At 42.2% G+C, this 26,509-nt stretch overlaps 1 protein-coding gene across 2 annotated transcripts in view; it reads right to left on the bottom strand.

The window, feature by feature from the left end:
- The window catches only part of LOC125462645 (tyrosine-protein phosphatase non-receptor type 22-like), a 99,905-nt gene that overhangs the window by 13,820 nt on the left and 59,576 nt on the right, over positions 1-26,509 (bottom strand). For both annotated transcript variants that reach the window (XM_059653302.1, XM_059653303.1), the window contains 7 exons: positions 26,070-26,152; positions 19,713-20,563; positions 15,304-15,375; positions 5,503-5,615; positions 2,757-2,784; positions 1,550-1,588; positions 452-540 (listed from right to left, as the gene is read on the bottom strand). In XM_059653302.1, the coding sequence (XP_059509285.1) occupies positions 452-540; positions 1,550-1,588; positions 2,757-2,784; positions 5,503-5,615; positions 15,304-15,375; positions 19,713-20,563; positions 26,070-26,152 (1,275 nt within the window). The remainder of the gene's footprint in view (positions 1-451; positions 541-1,549; positions 1,589-2,756; positions 2,785-5,502; positions 5,616-15,303; positions 15,376-19,712; positions 20,564-26,069; positions 26,153-26,509) is intronic.

The raw sequence follows: 26,509 nt of genomic DNA, 5'->3' as shown, positions 1-26,509 counted from the left end.
AAGAAGGTGAGGGCTATGTGGAGCTAGTGTAAAAGAGGAGTTGAGCCCTGGTGCAAATCATCCATGAGGCATGATGGGGCAAGCATAATGGTCTATGGCTGCTTCGAATGTTCTTGTATTCTTATGTTCAAATGCAGCAAGACCTGGACAATGTCAAGTTTTGAGTTGACAAGTAGCAAGTAACTTTTGCATTGCACAAGACCAGCTTTCCCTCCACAGATGCTACCAGATCTGTTGAGTTTCTCCAGCAGTTTCTGTTTTTGGCCCAAAACTATTTCCCCAAGTTCTGCTTGTTGTTGCAAATTAGTTTGAAAGTAAAATCTCAATAAAAGATGCAGAAAGTAAAATGTCAGTTAATTATCCTGCACTGTGACTGATTTACATAAACCCAGTACTGCATCACCTACAGACACAGATCAAGCATGGTCATGGGACAGACAAAGTTTCTTACCTTGCTCCTTGCAAAGGGCTTGTTGGAATCGGCTACTGATCTGGAGTTGTCGGTCTCAGGTGATGAAGGTGGTCCAGATTGAGGTAAGGCTGCAGGTGAAATGAAGAGACAGTCATGCTTAAGAAGCAAGAAAGCAGGAAGTCATAAATGAAACTGACCTGGAATGATCATGACGCACAATAGAAGATGCCATACACAAGGACATGTAACCAAGGAATTACCCAGATACGATTTCAACAGTGTTTGCATCTGACTGAGTAAAACCATTCAAAACTACCCACTGTGTATTTCTCTAATTTCCCTTACGGTGCAGATAGTCATTTACTGAGAACCAGGGTTAATTGGTGAGTTTCAGTGAAGAGAATTCTGTGACTAACTTCATATCCTACCAGCAAGTCCATGGAGAAAGGAATGAATTCAGTTGGTGTCCTCTCCCCGTATATGTAACACAAAAATGACCAATGTTTGTGATCAGTGTGCCTTCCCTCTCCCTACCACAGGGTCAGTTAGCACTCATACTCAAGCTACTCTTGGTAAAGTACATTGAAGTTCCTGACCCAAAATACAAGCTGTGTCCTTGTTGCCTATGGTGCCTCTTCCAAAAGGTATTCAATTTGAAAGATTGCTGAATCAAAAATTACCAGGAGGGATGATAAGTTTCCTTGCCTATTTTTGGCATGATACTATAGGACTTCATTAGGTCCCAAGTCAGCATTGTGGACTTTGCATGGCAACTCCTTTCCAATGGTACACCATTGAGCTGCCAATTCTGTTGGGTCTGTTCTGCCAGTGGGACAGGACATACCCAAGAATGGTGATGGAAGAAACTGGGACATTATCTGTAAGGTATGATTCTATAAGTTTGCTTGACTGATCTGGATGAAATTCTCCTAATTTTGGCACAAGTTCCCAGATGTTGGGAAGGAAGACATGGCAAGGTTGAATAGGCAGGTTGTGCCATTGTCATTTCCAGCATCTTGGTTAATCCATTTGGTGTAATTCCATGACATGGAGAGAGTCTGAAACATGCTGAATGACCACTGCTAACTTTCACGTAAGGGTGTTGAGGCGATACACAAAAGCATGGAGAATACTCACTGATTGCATTTGGAAGCGATAACAAGTCACACTTTCTTTCTAAACGAGACAGAAAAGTCTATTAATAAGTGACCAAAAGAAAAATAATGACTTAAACACCAGATCTTGCAGACATTAGGTGATCTTCCACAAGTTGATCATCCACCCCATTCCTCCTCTCCAAAATATTTGATTATCTAAATATGAATACTGGAAAGAGCTGCAATGAACTGTGACATTAAAAAGATTCAAGACAATTAACTTCCCACTTCCTGTGACAACAAGTGTGCTTAAATTTTCCAAAATACAACAATCATGCCACATTATAGTTTGATTATTAGTTTTTGTGTTGTGGGTATCTCTGACAGGTCCACCATTTGTTGTCGATGCCTGGTTGCCCTTGAGGTGGAGGTGGTGATGGTGGTGAGCTGCTCTCATGAATTGCTGCAGTCCAGGTAAGGTAGGAAAATCACAATGCCGTTACGGTGTAAGTTCCCGGATTTTGGCCCAAGGAAGGAATGGCAATATATTTCCAAGTCAGGATGGTGCATGCCTTGGAGGGAACTTACAATTGTGGTGTTCTCATGCACCTAATGTCCTTGACGTTCCAGATAGTGGAATTTAGAAGTTGTTGCGCTTGTTCCTCTCAGTCTACTCACAGAAACTTGACTGAATTGTTGAAGCTGCACAAAAACAAAACCCACATGGAAATAGATAACCAGGTGTGGAGCTGGATGAACACAGCAGGCCAAGCAGCATCAGAGGAGCAGGAAAGCTGACGTTTCGGGTCTGGGCCCCTCCTCAGAAAAAGATTACTTTATGACCCCATGTAGAAATAAATCTTCATTCCTAATCTGATTTGTGGGAAGATGGCCCATAAATCCCAACCTATACTTCAAACAGTTACGATGGTTACCAGCCTGGATGCAATGGGTTGTGTGGCTTCCTGCTGAGGGATAAAGACTATATAACTGTAGTTCCTAGAATTGCTAGTACAGTTCACAGTTACTACATTCCTGACATGATTAATAGATCGCACAATTTTTGACATGCTTAATAGTTACTGGAAGTACTTGGTTAATAGTTACTGAAGTTACAGGAATTAGTCATTAACAAAGACACAGTTGTCACAGATTGCATAAAGTAACAGGGCAAATGAAGATCTATGTAGATTAACTACCTACAACATGAAAATTAAATTTTAAACTGTTCAGCTTGAAATACTCACCCACTCTAAAGGCTCTCAACTTTAAACTCTGAAAAAGACACAATGCAATGTATCATAAAGTTTACTGAATTGATTTTCTGACAATGCACTAAAGTGAATGGCAGTTCCCAGAAGCAGCAATATATATCTTGCTCTGACAGACTGGTTAGTAGAGGTCATGTACGGTGAAAGTACAAGATAGCTACAGAATGGAGCATTTGTGAAAGCTGGGGAAGAAGCAGACTGAAAGAAACTTTAGGGGAAGGGTTTGTAAACAATGTGTGTCAGAGCGATGGAGGTGACAGACACACAACAGGAGTGTATCGGGGAAGAGAGGGCCAAGGCTATGGAGGAGCTGATGAGAAAACGAGGAAACACAGCCAGCAGGTAACTTTAGAACATAGAACATAGGACAGTACAGCACAGAACAGGCCCTTCAGCCCACGATGTTGTGCCAACCATTGATCCTCATGTATGCACTTTGTGATAACAAATTAAATCTAGGCTAATAAGTGATTGTGACTTAGTTCAGGAGGGATGCAGGTATTCAGAGCTTTGAAGTTGGAGTTATCTTTGGATGTAAATGGAACAAAATATCTGAAGAAAATACCCTCAGCTTTTAAACTGAAAATAAAGCTGTCTCTACAATATCCCCATCAAACACTCCTGGGACAAGTACAGTGCAGGGTTAGAAACAAAGTAAAGCTCCCTCTACAGTGTCCTCTTCAAATACTCCTGGGACAGGGACAGCACGGGGTTAGATACAGAGGAAAGCTCCCTCTTCTGTGCTGAAAATTTTGTCAAACATTAAGATTGACAAGTCGCCAGGCCCGGACCAGATTTGTCCTCGGCTGCTTTGGGAAGCGAGAAATGCAATTGCTTCGCCAATTGCGAAGATCTTTGCATCCTCGCTCTCCACTGGAATCGTACCTGAGGACTGGAGAGAGGCAAATGTAATTCCTCTCTTCAAGAAAGGAAATAGGGAAATCCCCGGCAATTATAGACCGGTAAGTCTCACGTCTGTCGTCTGCAAGGTGTTAGAAAGGATTCTGAGGGATAAGATTTATGACCATCTGGAAGAGCATGGCTTGATCAAAAACAGTCAACACGGCTTTGTGAGGGCTAGGTCATGCCTTACAAACCTTATCGAGTTTTTTGAGGATGTGACTAGAAAAGTTGATGAGGGTCGAGCTGTGGATGTGGTGTATATGGACTTCAGTAAGGCATTTGATAAGGTTCCCCATGGTAGGCTCATTCAGAAGGTCAGGAGGAATGGGATACAGGGGAACTTAGCTGCTTGGATACAGAATTGGCTGGCCAACAGAAGACAGCGAGTGGTAGTAGAAGGAAAATATTCTGCCTGGAAGTCAGTGGTGAGTGGGGTTCCACAGGGCTCTGTCCTTGGGCCTCTACTGTTTGTAATTTTTATTAATGACTTGGATGAGGGGATTGAAGGATGGGTCAGCAAGTTTGCAGACGACACAAAGGTCAGAGGTGTCGTTGACAGTGTAGAGGGCTGTTGTAGGCTGCAGCGGGACATTGACAGGATGCAGAGATGGGCTGAGAGGTGGCAGATGGAGTTCAACCTGGATAAATGAAAGGTGATGCATTTTGGAAGGTCGAATTTGAAAGCTGAGTACAGGATTAAGGATAGGATTCTTGGCAGCGTGGAGGAACAGAGGGATCTTGGTGTGCAGATACATAGATCCCTTAAAATGGCCACCCAAGTGGACAGGGTTGTTAAGAAAGCATATGGTGTTTTGGCTTTCATTAACAGGGGGATTGAGTTTAAGAGTCGTGAGATCTTGTTGCAGCTCTATAAAACTTTGGTTAGACCGCACTTGGAATACTGCGTCCAGTTCTGGGCGCCCTATTATAGGAAAGATGTGGATGCTTTGGAGAGGGTTCAGAGGAGGTTTACCAGGATGCTGCCCGGACTGGAGGGCTTATCTTATGAAGAGAGGTTGACTGAGCTCGGTCTCTTTTCATTGGAGAAAAGGAGGAGGAGAGGGGACCTAATTGAGGTATACAAGATAATGAGAGGCATAGATAGAGTTGATAGCCAGAGACTATTTCCCAGGGCAGAAATGGCTAGCATGAGGGGTCATAGTTTTAAGCTGGTTGGTGAAAAGTATAGAGGGGATGTCAGAGGCAGGTTCTTTACGCAGAGAGTTGTGAGAGCATGGAATGCGTTGCCAGCAGCAGTTGTGGAAGCAAGGTCATTGGGGTCATTTAAGAGACTGCTGGACATGTATATGGTCACAGAAATTTGAGGGTGCATACATGAGGATCAATGGTCGGCACAACATTGTGGGCTGAAGGGCCTGTTCTGTGCTGTACTGTTCTATGTTCTATGTTCTATGTTCTCTGCCGCTATCAAATACACCCAAGAAAGTTACAGCACGGGGTTTGACACAGAGTGAAGCTTCCTCAATACTGTCCCCATCAAACACCCCTAGGATTGAGACAGAATGGGGTTAGAAATAGAATACAAGATTAATTCTTGGCATCTCCATTTATAGATAAGAGCAGCAAGAACCCAGTCTGGAAACCTGTCTCGGTTACCTTAAAATAACCTGAGCTCTCACAGATTCCATGTAGGATGCCTCACTATTAAATCTGTCAGGGATTTCCTCCATTTTATACCCACTAGAAACTAACACAGACTGCCTCAACTTCTTCCTCCTTTACAAACGTGCTGACCTGTCTGCTGGTGCTCCATCATTTATGTCCCCAGTACTTGGAGTTTGCAGCTTGTGACTAATACCTTACTCCGTGTCTGCATGTTTTTGGATTCCACAAAGGTCCTGGGCTGTGTAGATCCACTCCATTCCAAAGATGATCCAATTTTCCAAGTTGTTGTAGGAATTGGCGCTGGATCTGTACCAGAGGAAAGTAAATCAGGGAATGACTAACTTTGCTCAGTGTCAGATTAATTCATGGGAAATGAGCATTGCTGGCTGGCCAGCAGTCATTGCCCATCTCTAGTTGCCCTTGGGAAGGTGGTGGTCAGCTGTAGACCACGCTGTAGGTTGTCTCACAATGCCCTTAGGGAGGGAACACCAGGATTTTCGCTTTTTTTCTAAACTCCAGAGAACAGAGCCCTGATTTACTCAGCTTCTGATGACCCTCATATCCCAGAGAGCCATGTAATGAATCTTTGTTGTTTCACATCTAATGCAGCAGATCCTTCCATGAAGACCAACACCTGAATTTTCATTCCTGAGCCAGAGAAGTAGCATTTGGAAATTATTCACCCCTGCAGATCCGACTCAGAAGAAACCTCCCTGACCCAATGGACTTTTGTTCTAGGGGAGAAAGGTATTAACTGAAGTCTGGCTGCACACTCCCCCTCCATAGACAATGTACAGGCAGAGGAGTACGAAAAGCTCTGTGATATCATCACCGTTGTAAGCACAGCAGCACAACAAAAACCAGTGCTCTCAAAATCACCCCGCGCCCCCACTTACACCACACAGTCCCCTTGCCCCATCCCAGGCAGGAAAATGGCCATTCACTCATCTCCCATCGCACCTCCTACACTCTATGCCTCTTTACCCATCACCGTGGCCACTCATACCCTCCATTCCAACTCTTAACTGTCTACTTACCTTCATTGGCCTGTTGGAGCCCCTGTGCCAACTTAGAGCTAACCCATAAATATCCATTCTTTGCATTTATATCCTGCATGCCAACTCACCCAATAGCCACCGTGGGCAAACATCGGGAACTACTGTCAGTTTGTTTATTATTTAAACAATCCTTATTGATACTGCCTCTTCAGGGTGGAATTTTTAATCCAGCATCTGGGACAGTTTTGGTGCGAGTACATAGGTAGTCTGATTAAAAATGGGGCAGTGCTAGACTGAATCCTGGAGAATGAAGCTGGTCAAGCAGTTGAAGATTCACTGGGTGAGCAATTTTGGGATAATGACCATAACTCTTAGGTTTCAAAGTCACTTTGGAAAGGGATAAGAATAATGCAGAGGTTAACTGTCTAAATTAGGGGATGGTCAATTTCAATACCATTAGACAGAATCTGGCTAACATAAACTGGGAGCAGCTACTTGCAGGTAAATCAACATGTGGAAAATAGGAGACTCTTAAAAGTAGTGTAGTGAGAATTCAGGGCCAGTGCATTCCTCTAAGAGTGAAGGACAGGGGCAGCAAGTCCCGGGAACTCTAGACATCCAGGGAAAGTGAGAATTTGATAAAGCAAAAGTAGGAAACAATGTCAGGTACACAGCATTAAAAACAAGGGAGGACCTTCAAAAGTACAGAGAGTGTAGGCAATGGTCTTTACAAAGGAAACTGAAAGGGGGGCCATGAAACATCTGTGGCAGATACAATGAGTCAGAATAAGAAAAGAGATAGAGGACTTGGTGACATGGTGCAATGATAACAACCTCTCTCTCAATGTTGGAAAAATGAAAGAACTAATCATTGACTTCAGAAAGAAAGGAGGAGAACACAATCCCATCTACATCAACGGAGCAAATGTTAGGAGCGTCAAGTTCCTACAAGTGACAACTTGTCCTGGAGGTAGTAAGGACTGCAGATGCTGGAAGCTAGAGTCAATAAATGTGGAGCTGGAAAAGCACAGCAGGTCGGACAGTATCCAGGAAGCAGGAAAGTCAATGTTTTGGGCTGAGGTGATCCTGATGAAGGGTTTTGACCTGAAACATTGACTTTCCTGGTCCTCAGAACCTATCTTGGACCTCGCATGTAGATGCAATGGTCAAGAAGGCATAACAATGCCTCTTCTTCCGAATGGGGCTTAGGAAATTTGGCATGTTCATAAGGCCCCTTATCAATGTTTACTGATGCACCATGGAAAGCATACTATCCAGGTGCATAACAGCCTGGTATGGCACCTGGCCTGCCCAGGACCTTAAGAAACTACAGAAGGTGGTGTGTGCAACCCAGACCATCACGGAAGCCAACCTTCCACCCATTGACTCCATTTACATGGCTCACTGCTGCGGAAAGGCTGCCAACATCATCAATGACCTATCCCACTGTGACAATGCTCTCCAATGTCAGGCAGAAGATACAGAAGCCTGAACACACGCACCAGCAGGTTCAAGAACAGCTTCTTCCCTGCCATTATTAAACTGTTGAATGGACCTCTCTAACTGCCAATAATGTTGATCAAGCTTTGTGCATTTCCTGTGCAGTGTAATATAAATGCCTCATTGTGTCTATGCTCTGTGTGTCCTTGTTTGCTATGATCTTGCTGTACTGCGTGCAAAACAAAGCTTTTCACTGTACTTAGGTACACGTGACTACAATAAATCAAAGCAAATATTTATGCCCCTCGTGATTTTATAAACCTCTATGAGATGACCCCTGAGTTTGCAACACTCCAGGGAAAATAGTCCTAGCCTATTCAGCCTCTCCCTAAAGCTCAAGACCTCCAACCCTGGCAACATTCTCATAAATATTTTCTGAACCCTTTCAAGTTTCACAACATTCTTCCTATAGGAGGGAGACAAGTCTTGTATGCATTACTCTAAAAGTGGCTGAACCAATGTCCTGTACACCTGCAACATGACCTCCCAACTCTTGTACTCAATACACTGACTGATAAAGGCAAGCATACCAAATGCCTTCTTCACTATTCTGTTTACCTACAACTCCACTTTCAAGGAACTATGGGACTGCACTCTAAGATCTGTTTGTTTGGTCACGCTCCCCAGGACCTTACCATTGAGTGTTTAAGTCCTGCCTGATTTGCCTTTCCCAAAATGCAGCACCTCACATTTATCTAAATTAAACTCTATTTGCCACTCCTCAGCCCATTGGCCCATCTGATCAAGATCCTGTTGTACTCTGGGATAATCTTTTTCATTGTCCACTACACCATCTATTTTGGTGTCATCTGCAAATTTACCAGTTATACCTCTTATATTCACATCCACATCATTTATATAATTGACAAAAAGCAGTAATTGAGAACCAAGAGGAATACTGAAGGTTCGCAGGGGATGTGAGAAAGCAAATAGGAGAAACAAAGAGGATTTATGAGAACAGACTGGCAGCCAATATAGAGGGGTGTTGAAAAGTTTTCTATGGCCATACAATTTGGAAAAGAGTGATAAAAGAAAGAATATGGCTTATGAGGGAGCAGAAATGGCATTTATATCTGGAGGCAGGCAGCAGGGCTGAGGTGTTAAATGAATACCTTATATCTGTTTTTATTAAGGAGAGAGGTGCTACCAAGGTTATGGTGACAGAGCAGGGAACTCAGTCACTAACAGGTTCAAAATCAATAAGGGTAGAAGTTTTGAATAGACTGCTAGTATCTTAAAATTGATAAAGCAATGGAACTGGATGCTATGTTTCCAAGAATTTTGATGATAGAGAGAACAGAAATCATGGTGCACTGTCCATCATATTTCAGTGTTCCCTGACCTCAGAGGAAGTTCCAGAACATTGGAGAATTGCAAACATTAATGCCTTGTTCAGGGAAGGTTGTAAGGATAACCTGAGCAATTGCCTATCAGTCAGTTTCACTTCAGTGTAGAGAGTTTCAAGAGACAATGACACCTGATTGTGTTAGTCATTACATAGAAAAAGGTGGATCAATTATGAAGAGTCAGCATGGATTTCTAAAGAGGAAATTATGTTTAACTTAATTACTGGATTTTTTGGAAGAGTAACACAAAGGCTCATTGAGGGTAATGTTGTTGCTGTGGTGTACATGCACTTTCAGAAAGTGTCAAAAAACAGACATGAGGAAAATTAAAGGTTCTGGTGTAAAATGGATAGTAGCAGCATGGATACAAGATTGACTGAGTGATAGGAAGCAGAGAGTAATGGTCAATGTTCTGGAGGAAGGTTTGTAGAGATGTTCCCCAGGATTTGGTATTGGGACCTTTCTTGCTATACTAATGATCTAAATCTTGATATTCAGGGGGAAACTCCAAAGTTTGCAGATGACAAGAACCTATAAGAATATTAAAGGGTGAAGAGGACAGTGTAAAACTTCAAAAGAACATTACCAAGTTGGTGGAGTGGGTGGATAGGACCGAGACATAAGATTTGGATACACTTTGGTAAAAAGAACTTAGAACATATAGAACATAAAACATTACAGCACAGTACAGACCCTTCGGCCCTCGATGTTGTGCCGACCTGTCATACCGATCTCAAACCCATCTAACCTACACTATTCCATGTATGTCCATATGCTTATCCAATGATGACTTAAATGTACCTAAAATTGGTGAATCTACTACCGTTGCAGGCAAAGCATTCCATTCCCTTACTACTCTCTGAGTAAAGAAACTACCTCTGACATCTGTCCTATATCTTTCGCCCCTCAATTTAAAGCTATGCCCCCTCATGCTCGCCGTCACCATTCTAGGAAAAAAGGCTCTCCCTATCCACCCTATCTAACCCTCTGATTATTTTATATGTTCCAATTAAGTCACCTCTCAACCTTCTTCTCTCTAATGAAAACAGCCTCAAGTTCCTCAGCCTTTCCTCGTAAGACCTTCCCTCCATACCAGGCAACATCCTAGTAAATTTCCTCTTCACCCTTTCCAAAGCTTCCACATCCTTCTTATAATGCCGTGACCAGAACTGTACACAATATTCCAAGTGCGGCCGCACCAGAATTTTGTGCAGCTTCACCATAACCTCTTGGTTCTGGAACTCGATCCCTCTATTAATAAAAGCTAAAACACTGTATGCCTTCTTAACAACCCTGTCAACCTGGGTGGCAACTTTCAAGGATCTGTGTACATGGACACCGAGATCTCTCTGCTCATCTACACGACTAAGAATCTTACCATTAGCCCAGTACTTTGCCTTCCGGTTCCTCCTACCAAAGTGCATCACCTCACACTTGTCTGCATTAAACTCCATTTGCCACCTCTCAGCCCAGCTCTGCAGCTTATCTATGTCTCTCTGCAACCTACAGCATCCTTCGTCATTATCCACAACTCCACTGACCTTAGTGTTGTCTGCAAATTTACTAACCCATCCTTCTACGCCCTCATCCAGGTCATTTATAAAAATGACAAACAACAGTGGACCCAACACCGACCCTTGTGGTACACCACTAGTAACTGGTCTCCAGGATGAACATTTCCCATCAACTACCACCCTCTGTCTTCTTTCAGCAAGCCAATTTCCGATCTAAACTGCTATATCTCCCACAATTCCATTCTTCCGCATTTTGTACAATAGCCTACTGTGGGGAACTTTATCGAACGTCTTGCTGAAATCCATATACACTACATCAACTGGTTTACTCTCATTGAAAGAACATTGAAAGTCAAAATAAAATAGAGTACAGTTCCAAAGGGATGCAGGTGCAGAGGAACCTGTGCAGAGACTGTTGAAAATGGTAAGAGTGCAGTTAATAAAGCATATAATGTTCTTGGCTTTATTAATAGGCCGTAGAGGAAGAAAGTGATGTTGAACTTGTACAAAACACTTGTTCATCCTCAGCTGAGGTATTGTATACAGTTGTGGGCACCACATTACAGGAAGGATATAAATGTATTGGAGAATAGGCAGAAGTGGTTTACAAGAATGGCCCCAGGGTGGAGGAACTTCAATGATGTGGATAGATTGACGAAGTTGGGACTATTAAAGGAGAAGACTAAGAAGAAATCAGGTGGAGCAGGCTGGATGGAGTAAATAGGGAGAAAATGCCTGCTCATAGATGGAACAAGAGCAAGCGGGCATAGAATTAAGTGATCTGCAAAAGAAACAAGGGTGAAGTGAGGAGAAAACACAGTAAGTTGTTAAGCTCTGGAATGCACTGCTTGGAATTGAGGTGGTGGCACGTTCAATTGAAGCATCCAAGAGGGCAGTGGATGGTTATTTGGATAAAAATAATACACAAGGATATGGGGAAACAAGCAGTAGCTTGGCACAAGGTAATGATGTTTACTTAACAAGCTGGTGCAGACACAATGGTCTGAATGGTCCCTTTCTGTGCCATTGCACTTCTGTGATTTTGTGAAGTAGCAGGCCCTCCTGGTTATGAAAGGTTGTGGCAGCTTTAAGCAGAAGTACTACCATGATGTAAGGTGCGTGATCTATACATGATTGAATCTCATTTCTTTAAAAGTTTGGAGTTTTAGCTGGTGATATATGGGTTTTGGTTTTTATGTATGAGGGGTTTTGGAGCCATTTCTTTTTTAACTAATCAAACCAGTATAAGAGAGAGGCTTCCTGGAGTGGTGACAGGAATTTGTTTGCATTGGGAAGGATTTACAAATGGATGGAATTACAAATTGAAGAGCATTAGCTTGCTTTGAGTTAGACAGATTTTGAATTAATTTTTTTGTTTTGTATAGCTCGGAATGCTTTTGATTTCAGTCGAGAGCAGTCCCAACTGAAGTAAGATGTATGAAACAGTTTCCCTGTTGAAAGAAAACTTCAGAAAAGTTGGGAAATAGATTACCTCAGTGTAAGGTTACATCTGCAATTGGATCATCGGCTTTCTGACCCATAGGCCGCAATAAGTGAGGCCGCAATGATTGCACCTCCTCCACAATAACACTCAATCCTGAAGCCCACTGTGCATCTACTACTGTGTTGCCAAATTCTGAATGAACTACACCTACAAGTTCGCTGACACCACCCTGTGGGATGGGTATCTAACAATGACAAGTCAAAATACAGAAGTGGGATAGAGGGCTTGGTGACGTGGTGCAATGAAAACAGTCTGTCTCTCAACTTTGGCAAAACTAAAGAACTGATCATCGACTTCAGAGAGAAAGGAGGAGAACACACCCCCATCTACATCAAAGGGAACTGAGGTTGGCGGGGGGGAGGGGGCGGTGGAGAGCATCAAGTTGCTCAGAGTGAGAATAACCTGTACTGGATTTCCCACGTAAATGTGACAGTCGAGAAGGCAGAAGGATGCCTCTTCCTCAGGGGGCTCAGGAAATTTGCCATGTCCATAAGGTCCCTCACCAACTTCTACAGATGCACCATTGAAAGCAAACTGTCCTGGTGCATAACAGCCTGATACAGCAACTGCTCTGTCCAGGATCGTGAGAAACTACAGAAGGTGGTGGCACAGCCCAGACCATTACAGAAGCCAACCTCCCATCCATAGACTCCATTTACACGGCTCGCTGCCGCAGAAAGACTCCAACATCATCAAAGACCCATCGCACCCCGGTAATGATCTCCTACAGCCTCTTCCATCAGGCAGAAGGTACAGAAACCTGAACACACCAGCAGGTTCAGGAACAGCTTCTTTCCGGCTGTTATCAGACTGTTGACTCTATGCTCAAATAACCTGTATGCCTCTAAGTCTTTTTGAACTGTACATCCTTTGCTTGCTGTGATCTGTCTGTACCGCTCATAAACAAAGGTTTACACTCTATTTTGATACACGTGACAATAAATCAATCAATTAATCAAAGGGTTTAGTTTGAAAGTCCCACACTAGAAATACTTGGTTAGAACCCTGAAAGGGCCATTCAGTGCTGAGAAAGTCTAAGGTCAATTGTGTTACTGAAGGAAGAGGCTGTCAAACTTTCAAAACTGGGCCTTTGAAGTTAAGATAAATAGAATCATAAAGTCATAGAGCTATACAGCATAGAAATAAGCCCTTAAGCCCAACTTGTCCATGCTGACCAGATATTTTAAATTAATCTAGTACCATTTGTAAGAATATGGCCGATATCCCTCCAAACCCTTCCTATTCACGTACCCATCCTGATGCCTTTTAAATGTTGTAATTGTACCAGCCTCCACCGCTTCCTCTGGCAGCTCCTTCCATACACGCACCACCCTCTGTGTGAAAAAGTTGCCCCTTAGGTCCCTTTTATATCTTTCCCCACTCACCTTAAACCTATGTCCTATAGTTTTGGACTCCCCCATCCTGGAGAAAAGACTTGGATATTCACACTATCAATGCCCCTTCTGATTTTATAAGGTCACCCCTCAGCCTCCAACGCTCCAGGGAAAATAGCCCCGTCCTGTTCAGCCTCTTCCTATAGCTCAAACCTCCCAACCCTGGCAACGTTCTTGTAAATATTTTCTGAACCCTTTAAGTTTCACAACATCCTTCCTATAACAGGGAAGCTGGAATTAAAGGCAGCATTCCAAAATCTATATGTGCATTAGAGAAACAAACTGTCTCCAGTGTTTGGGTGGTTAATGTGATGGTGTTGGGATAGGTGGGATATTGGATATTTTATTCTGTGTTTCAAAATCTTTCAAGTTGTGTTATTTGTTAAAAAACTTAGTTTATATTTTTTTTCATTTCCTTTGCAGAATAAACCTCTGTTTAATTGCTAAAACCAAGCTGCAGCATTGTGTGTTTGCGTTTCAGTACAAGTTCACCTTGGTAAATAAAATCAAGCCAGGTTTTATTTGGGATCTGATTCACCTGGGAATAACATGAGCTGGTGTCATCCCAATACCACAATGATAACCCTCAGATCGTGTCAAGAAATGCCAATGGAAATTGCAAAATCATTTTTTTCTCACCTGCAAAATGTCTCAAAGCATAACAGGGATTTATATGGCCTGACAGATGCGGGCTATCTGTGGAACTGTTAATGTTTTCACACGATCAACACAGTATGGAGCTGGAGGAACATAAGCAAGCCAGGCAGCATTAGAGGAGCAGGAAAGTCGATGTTTCAAGTTTACAAATGTCCTGATGAAGGGTGTAAACCTGAAACATTGACTTTCCTGCTCCTCTGAAGCTGCCTGGCCTGCCGTGTTCCTCCAGCTCCACACTGTGTTATTCCTGCCCCTCTGAGGCTGCCTGACCTGCTGTGATCCTCCAGCTCCACACTATGTTATTCCTGCTCCTCTGAAGCTGCCTGACCTGCTGTGTTCCTCCAGCCCCACACTGTTATTCCTGTCCCTCTGACGCTGCCTGTCCTGCTGTGTTCTACCAGCTCGACACTGTGTTATTCCTGTTCCTCTGACGCTGCCTGTCCTGCTGTGTTCCTCCAGCCTGACACTGTGTTATTCCTGCTCCTCTGATGCTGCCTGGCCTGCTGTGTTCCTCCAGCTCCACACTGTGTTATTCCTGCTCCTCTGATGCTGCCTGTTTTGCTGTGATCCTCTAGCTCCACACTGTAGTGATTCTGACTCCAGTATCACCAGTTCTTGTGATCTCTGAATGTTTTCACACATTCATGTTTAGTCATCGTGTTTCAGGTGTCATTTCAAAAAAAGCCCTGCCCAGTTGTAGCAAGACCTCTTTATTCTTGTCTTCCAATCACCTTTCCGACAAAGGATGACAAGCAATTTGCTTTCCACTTCACTGCTGTTTCCGTGTACTAACTATGCCCGCACTTGTAGGGAGTACACCCTCATCTCTTTGAGCATCAACATGTATGAGTTTCATGCCTTTCAAGAAATATTCTGCTTTTCTGTTCTTAGACCCAACGTGAATAACCTAACTCTTCTCTCCCTGATATCCCACCGTGCCACCATTTCTTGAAGCACATTAACCAATCATACTGGAACTTTCCAGCTCATAATCTGACTCCCATAATCTGGACATTCTTCACAGTTGCTTCCGTTTTGAGTTGTAACCTGGGTCCTCAGAAGAGATCAGTGATCCACTTACCGGGATTGTCTGGGAGCATGTAGGATTCTGGAGTTCTCTCTGGCAGTGGAGGAGGAGTTTCTTCATCGGAATCTAGGAAATCAAAATGAAAGGGGAATTACATTTTAGTCAACAGCCAATCAAAGTGCATGGTTTGGAGAATTACCATAAAACTCTAAAAAAGTCTTGGATTTAATCAGAGCATACCTAAGATGCTTTTTGACCATTTGAGTTCAGGGTGTGTAATGTTGCTTTAGTAGTTATTGTACGGAGCAATCCAAACTTAGGGCTAGCTATTTTGAGCATCACTCTTTGAATCAGAGCCCAGGGGCAGTGCCAGTTCTGGGCCTCTCCTGCTTCAATGATCAAACCTCCACTTACTCGAGCCCAGTTAAGATCTTGTAGGTTGTAGTGTCAGCACAGAGTATTTACAAAGGTTTGCAGTTACTGATAGTGAAGAATCAGGGAAAAATACAGAAGAGACAGAAGGCTTCATTTATGTAGTATTTTTGATGGCTTCAGGGCTTTCTGAAGTGTTCTTCAGACAATGATGTACTGTTGAAGTGCAGTCACTTATGTAATGGGGAAAACAGCAGATCTAAAAGCAGCAGGGTGTCAGTGAACAGATAATCTGATAGTGATTTGTATGCTTTTCTCCTCACACTCCTTTAAGACACTATATTCTAAACTGCTGTTATTCACTACCACCTCCACTTGTATTCAGTCTTACAGCAGCAGGTGCGTGTACAGTGGTCTCCAAGTTAACTGTATGTAGTCATGTCTTCAAATAAAGAACATACATATTGTTTTACAAATCCATGTGGTGTAACTGGTATATTTATGTCAAACACAAAAGTACAAAGACAATGATATTGGTTAAATGATGACCATAGTCAAGACAACAACAAAAGCAACAGAGTGCATTTACTTAGCACCTCTCATTTGCTTCACAGAAATGTCAGTGAAGAAAATTTAAAACTAAACCATGTTGAATGGTATTAGGACAGGTGACAAAATACTTGGTCAAATGAGTATGTTATTAATAATGTTTTTAAAGTAGAAGGGAAAGGCAGAGAGTCTATGAAACATATTCTACAGTTTAAGGCCACAGGAGCTCAATGCATGACTGACAATGGTGACCTGTGTCCAGGTTGTTAGAAATGTAGGAGCAATGAGATCTCAGATGATTGTAGGGCTGGGTAGATTGCAGAATCAGGGAAGGTTGAAGCTGTGGAGGAAATTGAAAACAAGGAGGAGAATGTTTAAGTCTCAAGACTTTGTTTATGCCACTGAGTGCAGGTGTGATTGGTGAATGGGGCTTGATACATCAGAATATGAGCAGCTGAACTATGAGTCGTACCAGGTTTACAGTGGGAGAATGTAGCTGGTTAGCAAGGAATGGATTGGAATACTCAAATCTGGAAGCAAAACAAGGAATGGGAAGAACTCCCATACTCTACTCTGAAATTTGAAAACTAATGTCAGGGGGCCTCCAATTACCTGCTTTGCCTCAATAAGCAGCCTGGGATATATCTTTTGTTCAAGTGTATCACAGTCTTCCTCCCTGACATCTATACTCAAACTGTCCCTCACTCTAGTGAATAGAGATGTAAAACACTAATTTTGAACTTCATTAATGTCTTTCAGCTCTACACTTAATTTGCCACCTGTGTCCCTAATGGGCCCTACTGTTTCCCTGGTTATTCTTTTACCCCTAAAATTCTTAAAAAAGGCCTTTGTCTCTAACTCTGAGTCAGGAGGCACAGCTTCATGTCCCAAACGCTCCAGAGGTGTGTGATAACATCTCTGAACAAGTTGATTAGAAAATGCTTCTCTTACCCGTCATTGTTTATTTTATGGCCCCAGTTCTTTTTAGGCAACCCCTTGCACTTTCAATATGCCTCAAGAGCTCCTGGTGTTTTTAGCCCACAGAACCTGCTATAAGTTTCCATTTTGTTCCTGGTCCAATCTCGCACATTCCTGACATCCAGGGTGCTCCTGGACTTGCTCATCCTGCCCTTTACCTTCACAGGAACATGTTGGCCCTGCATTCTCTCTATTACCCTTCTGGAAGGTTTCCATTGTCTTGATGTTGATTCTTCCATAAATAGCTGCTCCAAGTCCATTTTAGTGAAAACTTGTCTTATCAGAATGTTTACTTCCCATCCATCTTTATATTTTTCCATGATTATTTTGAATCTTGGGAATTATGGTTACTATTACTGAAATGCTCCCCCACTGACATGTCTACCACTTGCCCAGGTTTGTTCCTCAAAAGTGATAGTTCCAACACTGCCCTTCTCTGTTTGGACTTTCTATGTAAATTCCTCATCTTGCTCTTTTTGTAATATTTCAATGAAGTCTTTTGTCTTTTACACATCAGGGCAATTTAGAAGAATACCCCTGATAAATTCAAAACGTAATGTGTTTTGTTTCTGCAGTACTCAAGTTCTGGACTATCGAATGGCTATCTAATGGAAGCATGGAACAGGTTTGTGGCTGATTGGCCTCCTCCTGTTCCTGTGCACTTAAGCAGTAGCATTTACTGAAAATATTCACTTTCATCAATCAGCACTTCAATTTTTCTACCTGAGCCCAGGGTGTGAATTTGTGCTGATGGAAAGTTGGCTTTTAGAAAGTAACATATAATATATAAATGACGCAAGTTACTGAACTTTTAAAAATTATTTTTACAAAGTGCACTCATTGACATGTAACAAAGAAAATCAATTGTGAAAATGGACAGGCTTAAGCCATAATTCCCAGGAGCAAAACAAGATGTTGGAGCAGAGATATAGTGAATGAGGTTTTAAAACCCTCTTGCACTTTATTGTTAAGGTGATTGGAGTCCAAGAATAAGGACGTCTTGCTACAGTTGTTCAAGACTTTCCTGAGAGCACATCTGGAACCTTAATGTGAGTTTAGTTTCCAGATCTATGGAAGGTATATATAGTCTCCTTTTGTCAGAGAATCACTAGATTGCTTCCTGGGAAGAAAGGGTTTTCCTGTACTAAATTGGGCCTATACTCTCTAATGTGGAGAAGAATATCACTGAGAGGCATTTTCCCCTGGCTAGGGTATTAAGAACATAGGCATGCAGTCTCAGGATAAGGAATTCATTATTAAGGAGTGATAATTGGAAGAGCTTTTTTCCAATTGAGGTTCATGAATCTTTGGAAAGCTCTATGCTGCAGAGTGCAGATATCCCATGGCGCAGGAAAATACTGAGATGGAAGATCAGCCTTGACCTCATGGCATAGTAGAGCAGGCTTGAGGAGTCTTGTGATCCTGGTCCTATTTCATCAGTTCACATATGTGCATTACCCATAAAAGATGTGATGTGCCTTCTCCCCTCTGACCGTGAACATTTAATTTGCCAGCTGAGGTTGAGTGGATTGAGCCGACGGGCATTGGAATGTAGAAAAATGCAACTTGACGTTAATAGGAAGGGTTTAGAGGGATGTGGGCCAAATTCTGAAAAATGAGACTAGATTAAGTTAGGATATCTGGTCAGCATGGATGAGTTGGACTGAAGGGTCTGTTTCCATGCTACATATCTCTATGATTCTATGACTTTATTGAAATATAGAGGATTCCTACAGGCCTTGACAGGATAGATACAGAAAAAGTGGTATCTCCTTGTGGGAGAATCTGAGACCAGAGTTCAGGATCTCAGAGTAAGAAGTTGCATCTTTAAGATAGAGGTGAGAAGGAACTTCTTTTCCCAGAGAAGGTAGTAAATCTGTGGAATCCTTTGTCAGAGAGAGCTGCTGAGATTGGATGATAAAGTATGTTAAGATTGAGATAGACAGTTTCCTCCCACAGTCCTAAGATATGCAGGCTAGGTGGATTGGGCATGGGAAATGCAAAGTTACAAGGATAGGATGGTGTGGGTGAGCTGGGTTTGTTTGGGATGCTTTCAGAGGGTTGGCACAGACACAATGGGCCAAATGGCCTCTTTCAACACCGTAGGAATTCTATGAACTCCCTTGTTCTTCAAAATAGTGGAGTGAGATTTTTCCTTCTTGTCCTCTGGACGGAGTAGAGAGGATCTTGGTTTGATATCTCATCTCTAAGATGGCATTTCTGGCAGTGCAGCACATCCTCAGCACTGCACTGGGCGTGTCAACCTGGATCATATGTTCATGCCTCACCACCCACACCTTTTGGATTCAGAAATGAGAGAGCGTTACCCACAGATGACTGCTCTGAGATCTGTGTGGTGAAGGTGTTCCCTCAGTGCTCTCCTGATGAAAGCAGTTGGTTGTCTAGTCTGCTTCAGAGGATAGATAAGAGTCAATTGCATTATGCCAGAGGGAGCAGGAATTGCAAATCCTGAGGACATTGCTCAGCTTGATGTTGTTTTATGGATAATTAAACAGCTTTACTTCAAAATGATTTTTATTTGGAGAATTGAAATTCCTACTTACGATTTTCCTTTACTTCAAGAGCACTGTGATGATGGTCTGCTTTCTCCAGTGGCTGGGTCAGAGCCGTTTCCATGTATCTGGGGAATAACGGCAGCTCGCTGTAATCATTCTCAGACCGACTCCGGACTGGAATCAGATTTTCAAGGTAATAGCAGGGGGAATCCGGGCATGAGAGGCTATTCTCCTGGAGCTGAGCTGAGTTGGGAGGTGAGAAATAAGGATCTTCTGTGAAATAAGTGAATGGAAAATGAGCAGGGGATGCAAAATGCATAGCATGTTGCTCCTCTGGGTCTTCAAGAATGTTGGCATTCCCTTCTTGAGCAGATTCCCAGTGACAGGAGTTCCAGGTCTTTCCAGGTGGTGGTAAACTGTTTGATCTGGATGAGGAACAGCCACTGGAAGAGGCACTCAGTAGATCTTCCAAAGAAGAAAAGAAGTTGCATTGCTTAACGTTAAGCGATTCTGTGTGGTGTTCAAGATCCTGGCTCATGGCAGTAAAGGGATTCGACTTTGCCCTGGTCAAACAGGTCTTGCTTGTAAACTCTTTTGTTTCCTGCATCTGTCTTGCTGAGTCCTGGGACACTTCTCCCCATAATGTCCCAACACTGTTCGAACTCAGCTGCCTATCGGGCCATATCTCTGGAGGACATCTAGTAATGGAGGGCGGCATGTCCTCAGGTGACTGAGAGACTTTGCTACAATTACCGGGGCTCCTGTTCAAATCTGTGATTAATCCACAAGCTTGATCATTTCCAAGGAAGCAGAAATCCAACTGGTTGTGTTGTTCTGATGATTGTAAATCAGTGATCTCTTGTGCCATGTTTCGCAAACTCCTCTCCTCTTTTGGTGAACTGTAATGGTGAGAATGCACAATTGAGAAAAGTTGTACACAATTTTTAGTCAGCTGTAAGAAAAATAAAATTTCATTGTTGCATTATCTTTAAATGCTTTTCCTCATTGAAATATTTTCCAAGAACTGCCTTCAAAATAACATGGAAGCTAATGTACTGCTGGCATTTATGTGCAAATATCACAGCAACTTCAGGAAGATTGAATAAATGTAGAAATCCAGAAATTGCCCCTGTTGCACTGACAGATTTGCAGAAAAGGTATCTGATTGACTGCCTCACCATTAATTCACTAACCATGTGAAGCTGCTTCATTTGCAGCCAGGTAATCCTGCCATGGAACATAGTTAATTTAAGTCAACATACCCTCTTAACAATGTGGTAAGCACTAATTATTGAAAGTCAGCCTCTCTGGCATTACAAGTTAACTATGATATGTGTGGAGTTTCATTTAGGTTTTATTTATTTATGACGTTAAAAATCAATCGAAAGGTAGGAAGATTTTTAATTTATAAAATGCTATTGCCTTTCTATTTTGTATTTTCTCTTGTCATCTTCTTCAATTCGGAGTTGAAATATCCAATACTAGGGGTGGGGCCACACATTTAAGATGAGAGGGGGGAAGTTCAATGGAGATGTGATGGGCAAGTTTTTTACACAGAGTCACACGAGCCTGGAACTTGCTGCCAGGGGTTGTGGTGGAGTCAGGTACAATAGGGATGTTTAAGAGACTTTTAGATAAGCACATGAATATGCAAGGAATGGAGGGATATGGGCCAAGGGCTGGATTAGTTTCATTTGATGTCATATTTGGCACAACATCTTGGGCTGAAGAGACCATTCCCATGCTGTACTGTTCTATGTTCTGTGTCTATTCAATCTTTCATACCCGCCATTCCTGTACCAGATTGACACTGAATTCACCGGCTGTGCTGTTCAGTAACAGTCCTGCAATCTGATTGTCAAGGAGGTGTTCTTGCCTTGATGAGGCAGCTGCACTGTTTCTCTCCCACCTACAACAACTTCCCATAGACATTATACCCAGCATTAAGTGAGCATGTGGGGGATCCACTAGTAGCAGTTACTTATCATTAGCCTGTCAACACAATCTTTGTCCTTTCATGATATTCCTAAATATGGATTGTTAGATATTTTGCAACTGACAATAGTCTGTAGAGTTACAGAATCATTCAACGTGGAAAAACACCCTATGGTCCACCTAGTCCACACTGACCATGTTCCCAAACTAAACTAGTCCCATTTGCCTGCTTTCAGCTCATAACCCCCCAAGCCTTTCCTTTTCATGTACTTATCCAAATGTCTTTTAAATACTGTAACTGTATGAGGGTCCACCACTCTCTCTGACAGTTCATTCCACACACAAACTACTCGTTGGGTAAAACTGTTGCCTATCTTGCCCTTTTCAACCTTAAAAATATGGCCCAAATTTTGAACTTGCCCAACCTAGGGAAAAGATCCTAGGTGTTGTTCACTTTATCTGTGCTCCTCATGATTTTACAAACTTCTACAAGGTCACCTCTCAACCTCATACGCTTCAGTGAAAAAATTCCCAGCCTATCCATCTATCCTTATAATTCAAACCCTCCGTTCCTAGCAACATCCTGGTAAATCTTTTCTGAACACTCTCCAATTCATTACTATCCTTCCCATGGCAGGGCAACCTGAACTGCACACTGCACTCCAGAACAGACATCACCAACATCCTGTACAACCTCAACATGACGTCCCAATTCCTATACTCAAAGGTCTGAGCAATTAAGGCAAGCGTGCTAAATGCCTTCTTAACCACTGTATCTACCAGTGACTCAAATTTCAAAGTATTATGTACCTGAACTCTTAGGTTTTTTAAAGTTTACATTAGCGAGGGCCTGACCTTTAATTGTGTAAGTCCTGACCTTTGTTTGTTTTAACAAAAAGCAATATCTCACATTTATCCAAATAAAACTCCATCTGCCATTCCTCAGCCCATTGTTCCAATTGATCAAGATCCCTATGTAACCTTAGAAAGTCTTCATCAACGTCCACTATCCCACCAATTTTGGTGTCACCAGCAAACTTACTGACCATGCCTCCTACATTTTCATCCAAATCATAGTTATAGCGAACAGCATGGATTTCACACTTTCTCACCTTCTCAGGTGATTGCAATGTCTCACATGTGACTGTATGAAATCTCAGATTTACCTGTAGGCATCAGGTGAGAGATTCTTCATTTAGAATTGTACAGGATATCAAGTGTTTCCCAACAGTTTGAAAGAGCTAGCCAATTATTCCTGAGCCCCACCCCTCCCACCTCCATTTTCCCCCTTCACACTGGTATATTTTTCTCCCAGCTCACTTCCAATCACCACTCTAATTCCTAGAGACTCCTGTACATTTATGGAGATTTGTCCATTCTAGTGCAGAGAATATTAACATTGCCTTCAAACGGATTGGTTGGTCAACCTGGAGGAACAGGAAACTATTGGAATCTGTTCCACTATGGCTGAGCTGTATCTCAGATCCTTTATTATTTATTCATTCACAGGATGAGGGCATCACTGGCTAGGTAGCATTTATTGCCCATCCCTAATTGCCTCAAGAGCAGTTAAGAGTCAACCACATTGTTATGGGTCTGGAGTTTCATGTAAGCCAGAGATTTCCCAGGATGGGATATTTCCCTCCCTAAACGGCATTAATGAACCAGATGGGTTTTTCCGACAATTGACAATGGATTCATGGTCATCGTTAGACTGTTAATTCCAGATATTTATTGAATTCAAATTCCACCATCCGCCATAGCGGGATTCCAACCAGGGTCCACAGAACATTATCTGGGTCTCTGGATTAACAGTCCAGCGATAGTACACTAGGCCGTTGCCTCCCCAAACAGATCCACTGACTTGCCTTGGCTCCATGTCCTCTCACCTCCCAAACAATTGATCCGTCTTAGTCTAGAAAGCTCAAATTGAACCCCAGAGTGCAACATTTTCTTTTGTGAGCACAGAAATCCAGGTTCCCTACATCATTTGTTAGAAGTTGCTCTTCACAATATCACTCCTGAATGGACAAGCCCTGGTTCTGAACTCACCAATCACCAAAGAGATCACCTCCAAATCTTCTAAACTCAAGTGAATAAATATCATTATAGTTTATTCTGTGCTGCCTCCCTCCAGTGCTTTTTATCCTTCCTCAGGCGCAGTGTCTAAAACTGAGAACATGGCTTGAGATTGGATCTGATCAAGTTTCTACAGTAGGTTCCCCACTTCGTATTCCCATTAGATGCAACATTACATTCACAATTGTGACTTTTTTTTCTATCTCTGAACATTGAATTAGCCAGCTCAAAATTAGATCCTGTTACCACACACAGCTTCACCCGAAAGCTCAAAAAATATTGGCAAATAAAAGTTTTCATTTAAAATGCCAAACGCTTCCAGTTAATACATTTCTGTCTGATAAGAATTTGTATGTCTAGTCAAAGGTAACACTATTTCTTGATTCAAAAATGTAATTAATAGCTTAAGAAATTGTTACGATGGGTTGAGGCATTGGTATTTTCTGAGCGCTATTTTCAGAGCACGATTCTCAGATAGCGGAAGGTGCCTCTGAGCCAGAGGTGGTATAGAGTACATGCTGCATAAAACATATCCACGGAATTAACAGACAGGAAATGACGTTCATCAGTTTCATCAGAAACCAGCTCAACTGAGCTATTAACCAGTCACCGTACTCTACATTGCCCTATCAAAATTCACCAGACACAATAACACAGGGTTAGATACAGAGTGAAGTTTCCTCGACAATGTCACCACCAAACATGCCCTAGACAGGGACAGCACAGGGTTAGAAACAGAGTAAATCTTCCTTTACTCTTTTAAATTGAAACATTGTACATTTTTAAACTGAAAGTAAAGTTCCCCAAACATTGTCCCCACCAACACTGTCAGGACAGGACAGCATGGGGTTAGATACAGAAAAAAAATCTCTCCACACTGTCTTCTTCCATCAAACGCTCCCAGGATAGATACCGAACAGGGTTAGATACAGAGTAAAGCTTTCTCTACACTGTCTCCATCAACACTCTCAGAATAGGGGCAACATGTGGCTAGACACAGAAAACATTCTCTCTATACAGTCTCCATCAAATACTCCCAGGACAGGAATAGCATGTGGTCAGATACAGAACAAAGTTCCCTCTGCACTGAATCATCAAATTCTCCAAGGACATGGGCTGCACAAAGTGCGATGAAAGTTTCTGAGCCCCAACCCAGACCGGCCTAGTGAAGACTTCGCCTGATGAAAGGGCTCTGCACTGAAAGCTTGATTTCAAATAAACCTTAGAGCTGCGTGACTTCGGATTTTTGCCAAACCCAGTCCACTGGCTCCATACATCATGAATCTTTGTTGCACAGCTACATTCTCAGCCAATTCTATTGTTGACCTCAAAATCATAAACACGTCCTCAAAGATGTGGAGCTATAATGAACAAAATGTATGAAGGAGATCCTCTTTATTCATTGAATTTTGTGTCTCTGAGAGAGTGAAGCCATTTAGTTCTGATTCAGAGTCTGGATATTCGGGTCCGGTTTGAGACTCTGAAGTGGGGAAAAGTCGGGTTGGGAGAAACATGTTGGCAGGAGTCACTACAGGATGGATGTTATTCTATCACATTCTTTATGATAATACTTTAGGGTTTTTTTTACTAAATTAGCTGCTGTTTGATTAATTGCTGATACCGTATAAAAACAACAAGACTGCCTTATGTACTTCTGTTGATAAGTCAAGGTGGCCAAATGGGGAACTAACCTGAGAGCTTTGTTCAATGATGGAGAAAACATTGAACTCACTCAGGGACAACACAGAGTCCTCGTCCCATTGTTAGCTGACTGGGTTAAATCAACCCGATCAATGGGGAGGGAAACAGAGCATTTTGTGCAGTAACAAAACCATGAGACACATCAACAAACATTGATGTCTGATCTTATTATGGGCAGGTAATGATGAAAACCTAAGACAATCAATTTCCATCAATTTGTCACTAATCAACTCCTGTGACTAGTTCCTGAATTTCTTCTTTACTTATAACTTATTGGCTTCCAATGCTTCCTTTTTCTTCAAATTTTATAACCAGTTACTGATTTGGTTCCATTGCTCAAGTCAACAGCTTGCAATAATTTGACATCTTTAATGTATTAATATGTGTCAAGCTACTTCATATGAACATAACCAGATTAAATTTAACACCGAGCCACATCAAGAGATATTAAGGTTGGCGATCAAAAGCTTGGTCAGAGAGATGAGTATTAAATGAATGAGAGAGACAGAACTTAAGGCCAAAGCTGAAGGCATAAGATAGGATGATGGATGCCAACAAACACAAGGAGCCAGAATTGGGTGAATGCTGAATTCTTGGAGGTTGGTAGAACTGGAAGAGGTTATAGGGATAAGGAGGTACTGACATACCAAAGTTATTTACAGGAATACTAATCATCTCCATGCGTGTTACCTGTGACGTGATGAGTTTGTTGAAAAAGGAGTGGATTTTGATGGCTGCTGAGGTCTCTCTAATTGCACAGAGGGCTCAATCATCTGTTGGAGGATGAAGGTAAAAGCAAAATGTCAGTAACCATGTCCTCAATATCATTGAACAACAGATTGGATTTACCAAAACTCAAAAGTGGGTGAACTGTTGCACATCGGCCATGAGAAAAAGGCTTGGAGTATATCACAAATCAACTATTTCCCAGCGACTTGCAAGATTTTGGCAACAATTTCAAACGAAGTTAAAGTGGCAATGAACCTACAAACTAAATTTCTAAAATGAAAAGATGAGCTTAAACATGATTGTCCTGTGAAATTCTAAAGAAGTTTCAGGGACTGTGGAAGTCCAGCTCTTTACTCAACAATCTTGCTTTGCTGTTGTAAGCCAAATTCACTCCCAAGATA

This window comes from Stegostoma tigrinum, chromosome 21 (genome assembly GCF_030684315.1).
Source record: "Stegostoma tigrinum isolate sSteTig4 chromosome 21, sSteTig4.hap1, whole genome shotgun sequence".
Lineage (NCBI taxonomy): Eukaryota > Metazoa > Chordata > Chondrichthyes > Orectolobiformes > Stegostomatidae > Stegostoma > Stegostoma tigrinum.
This window is presented reverse-complemented; position numbering and strand designations above follow the sequence as displayed.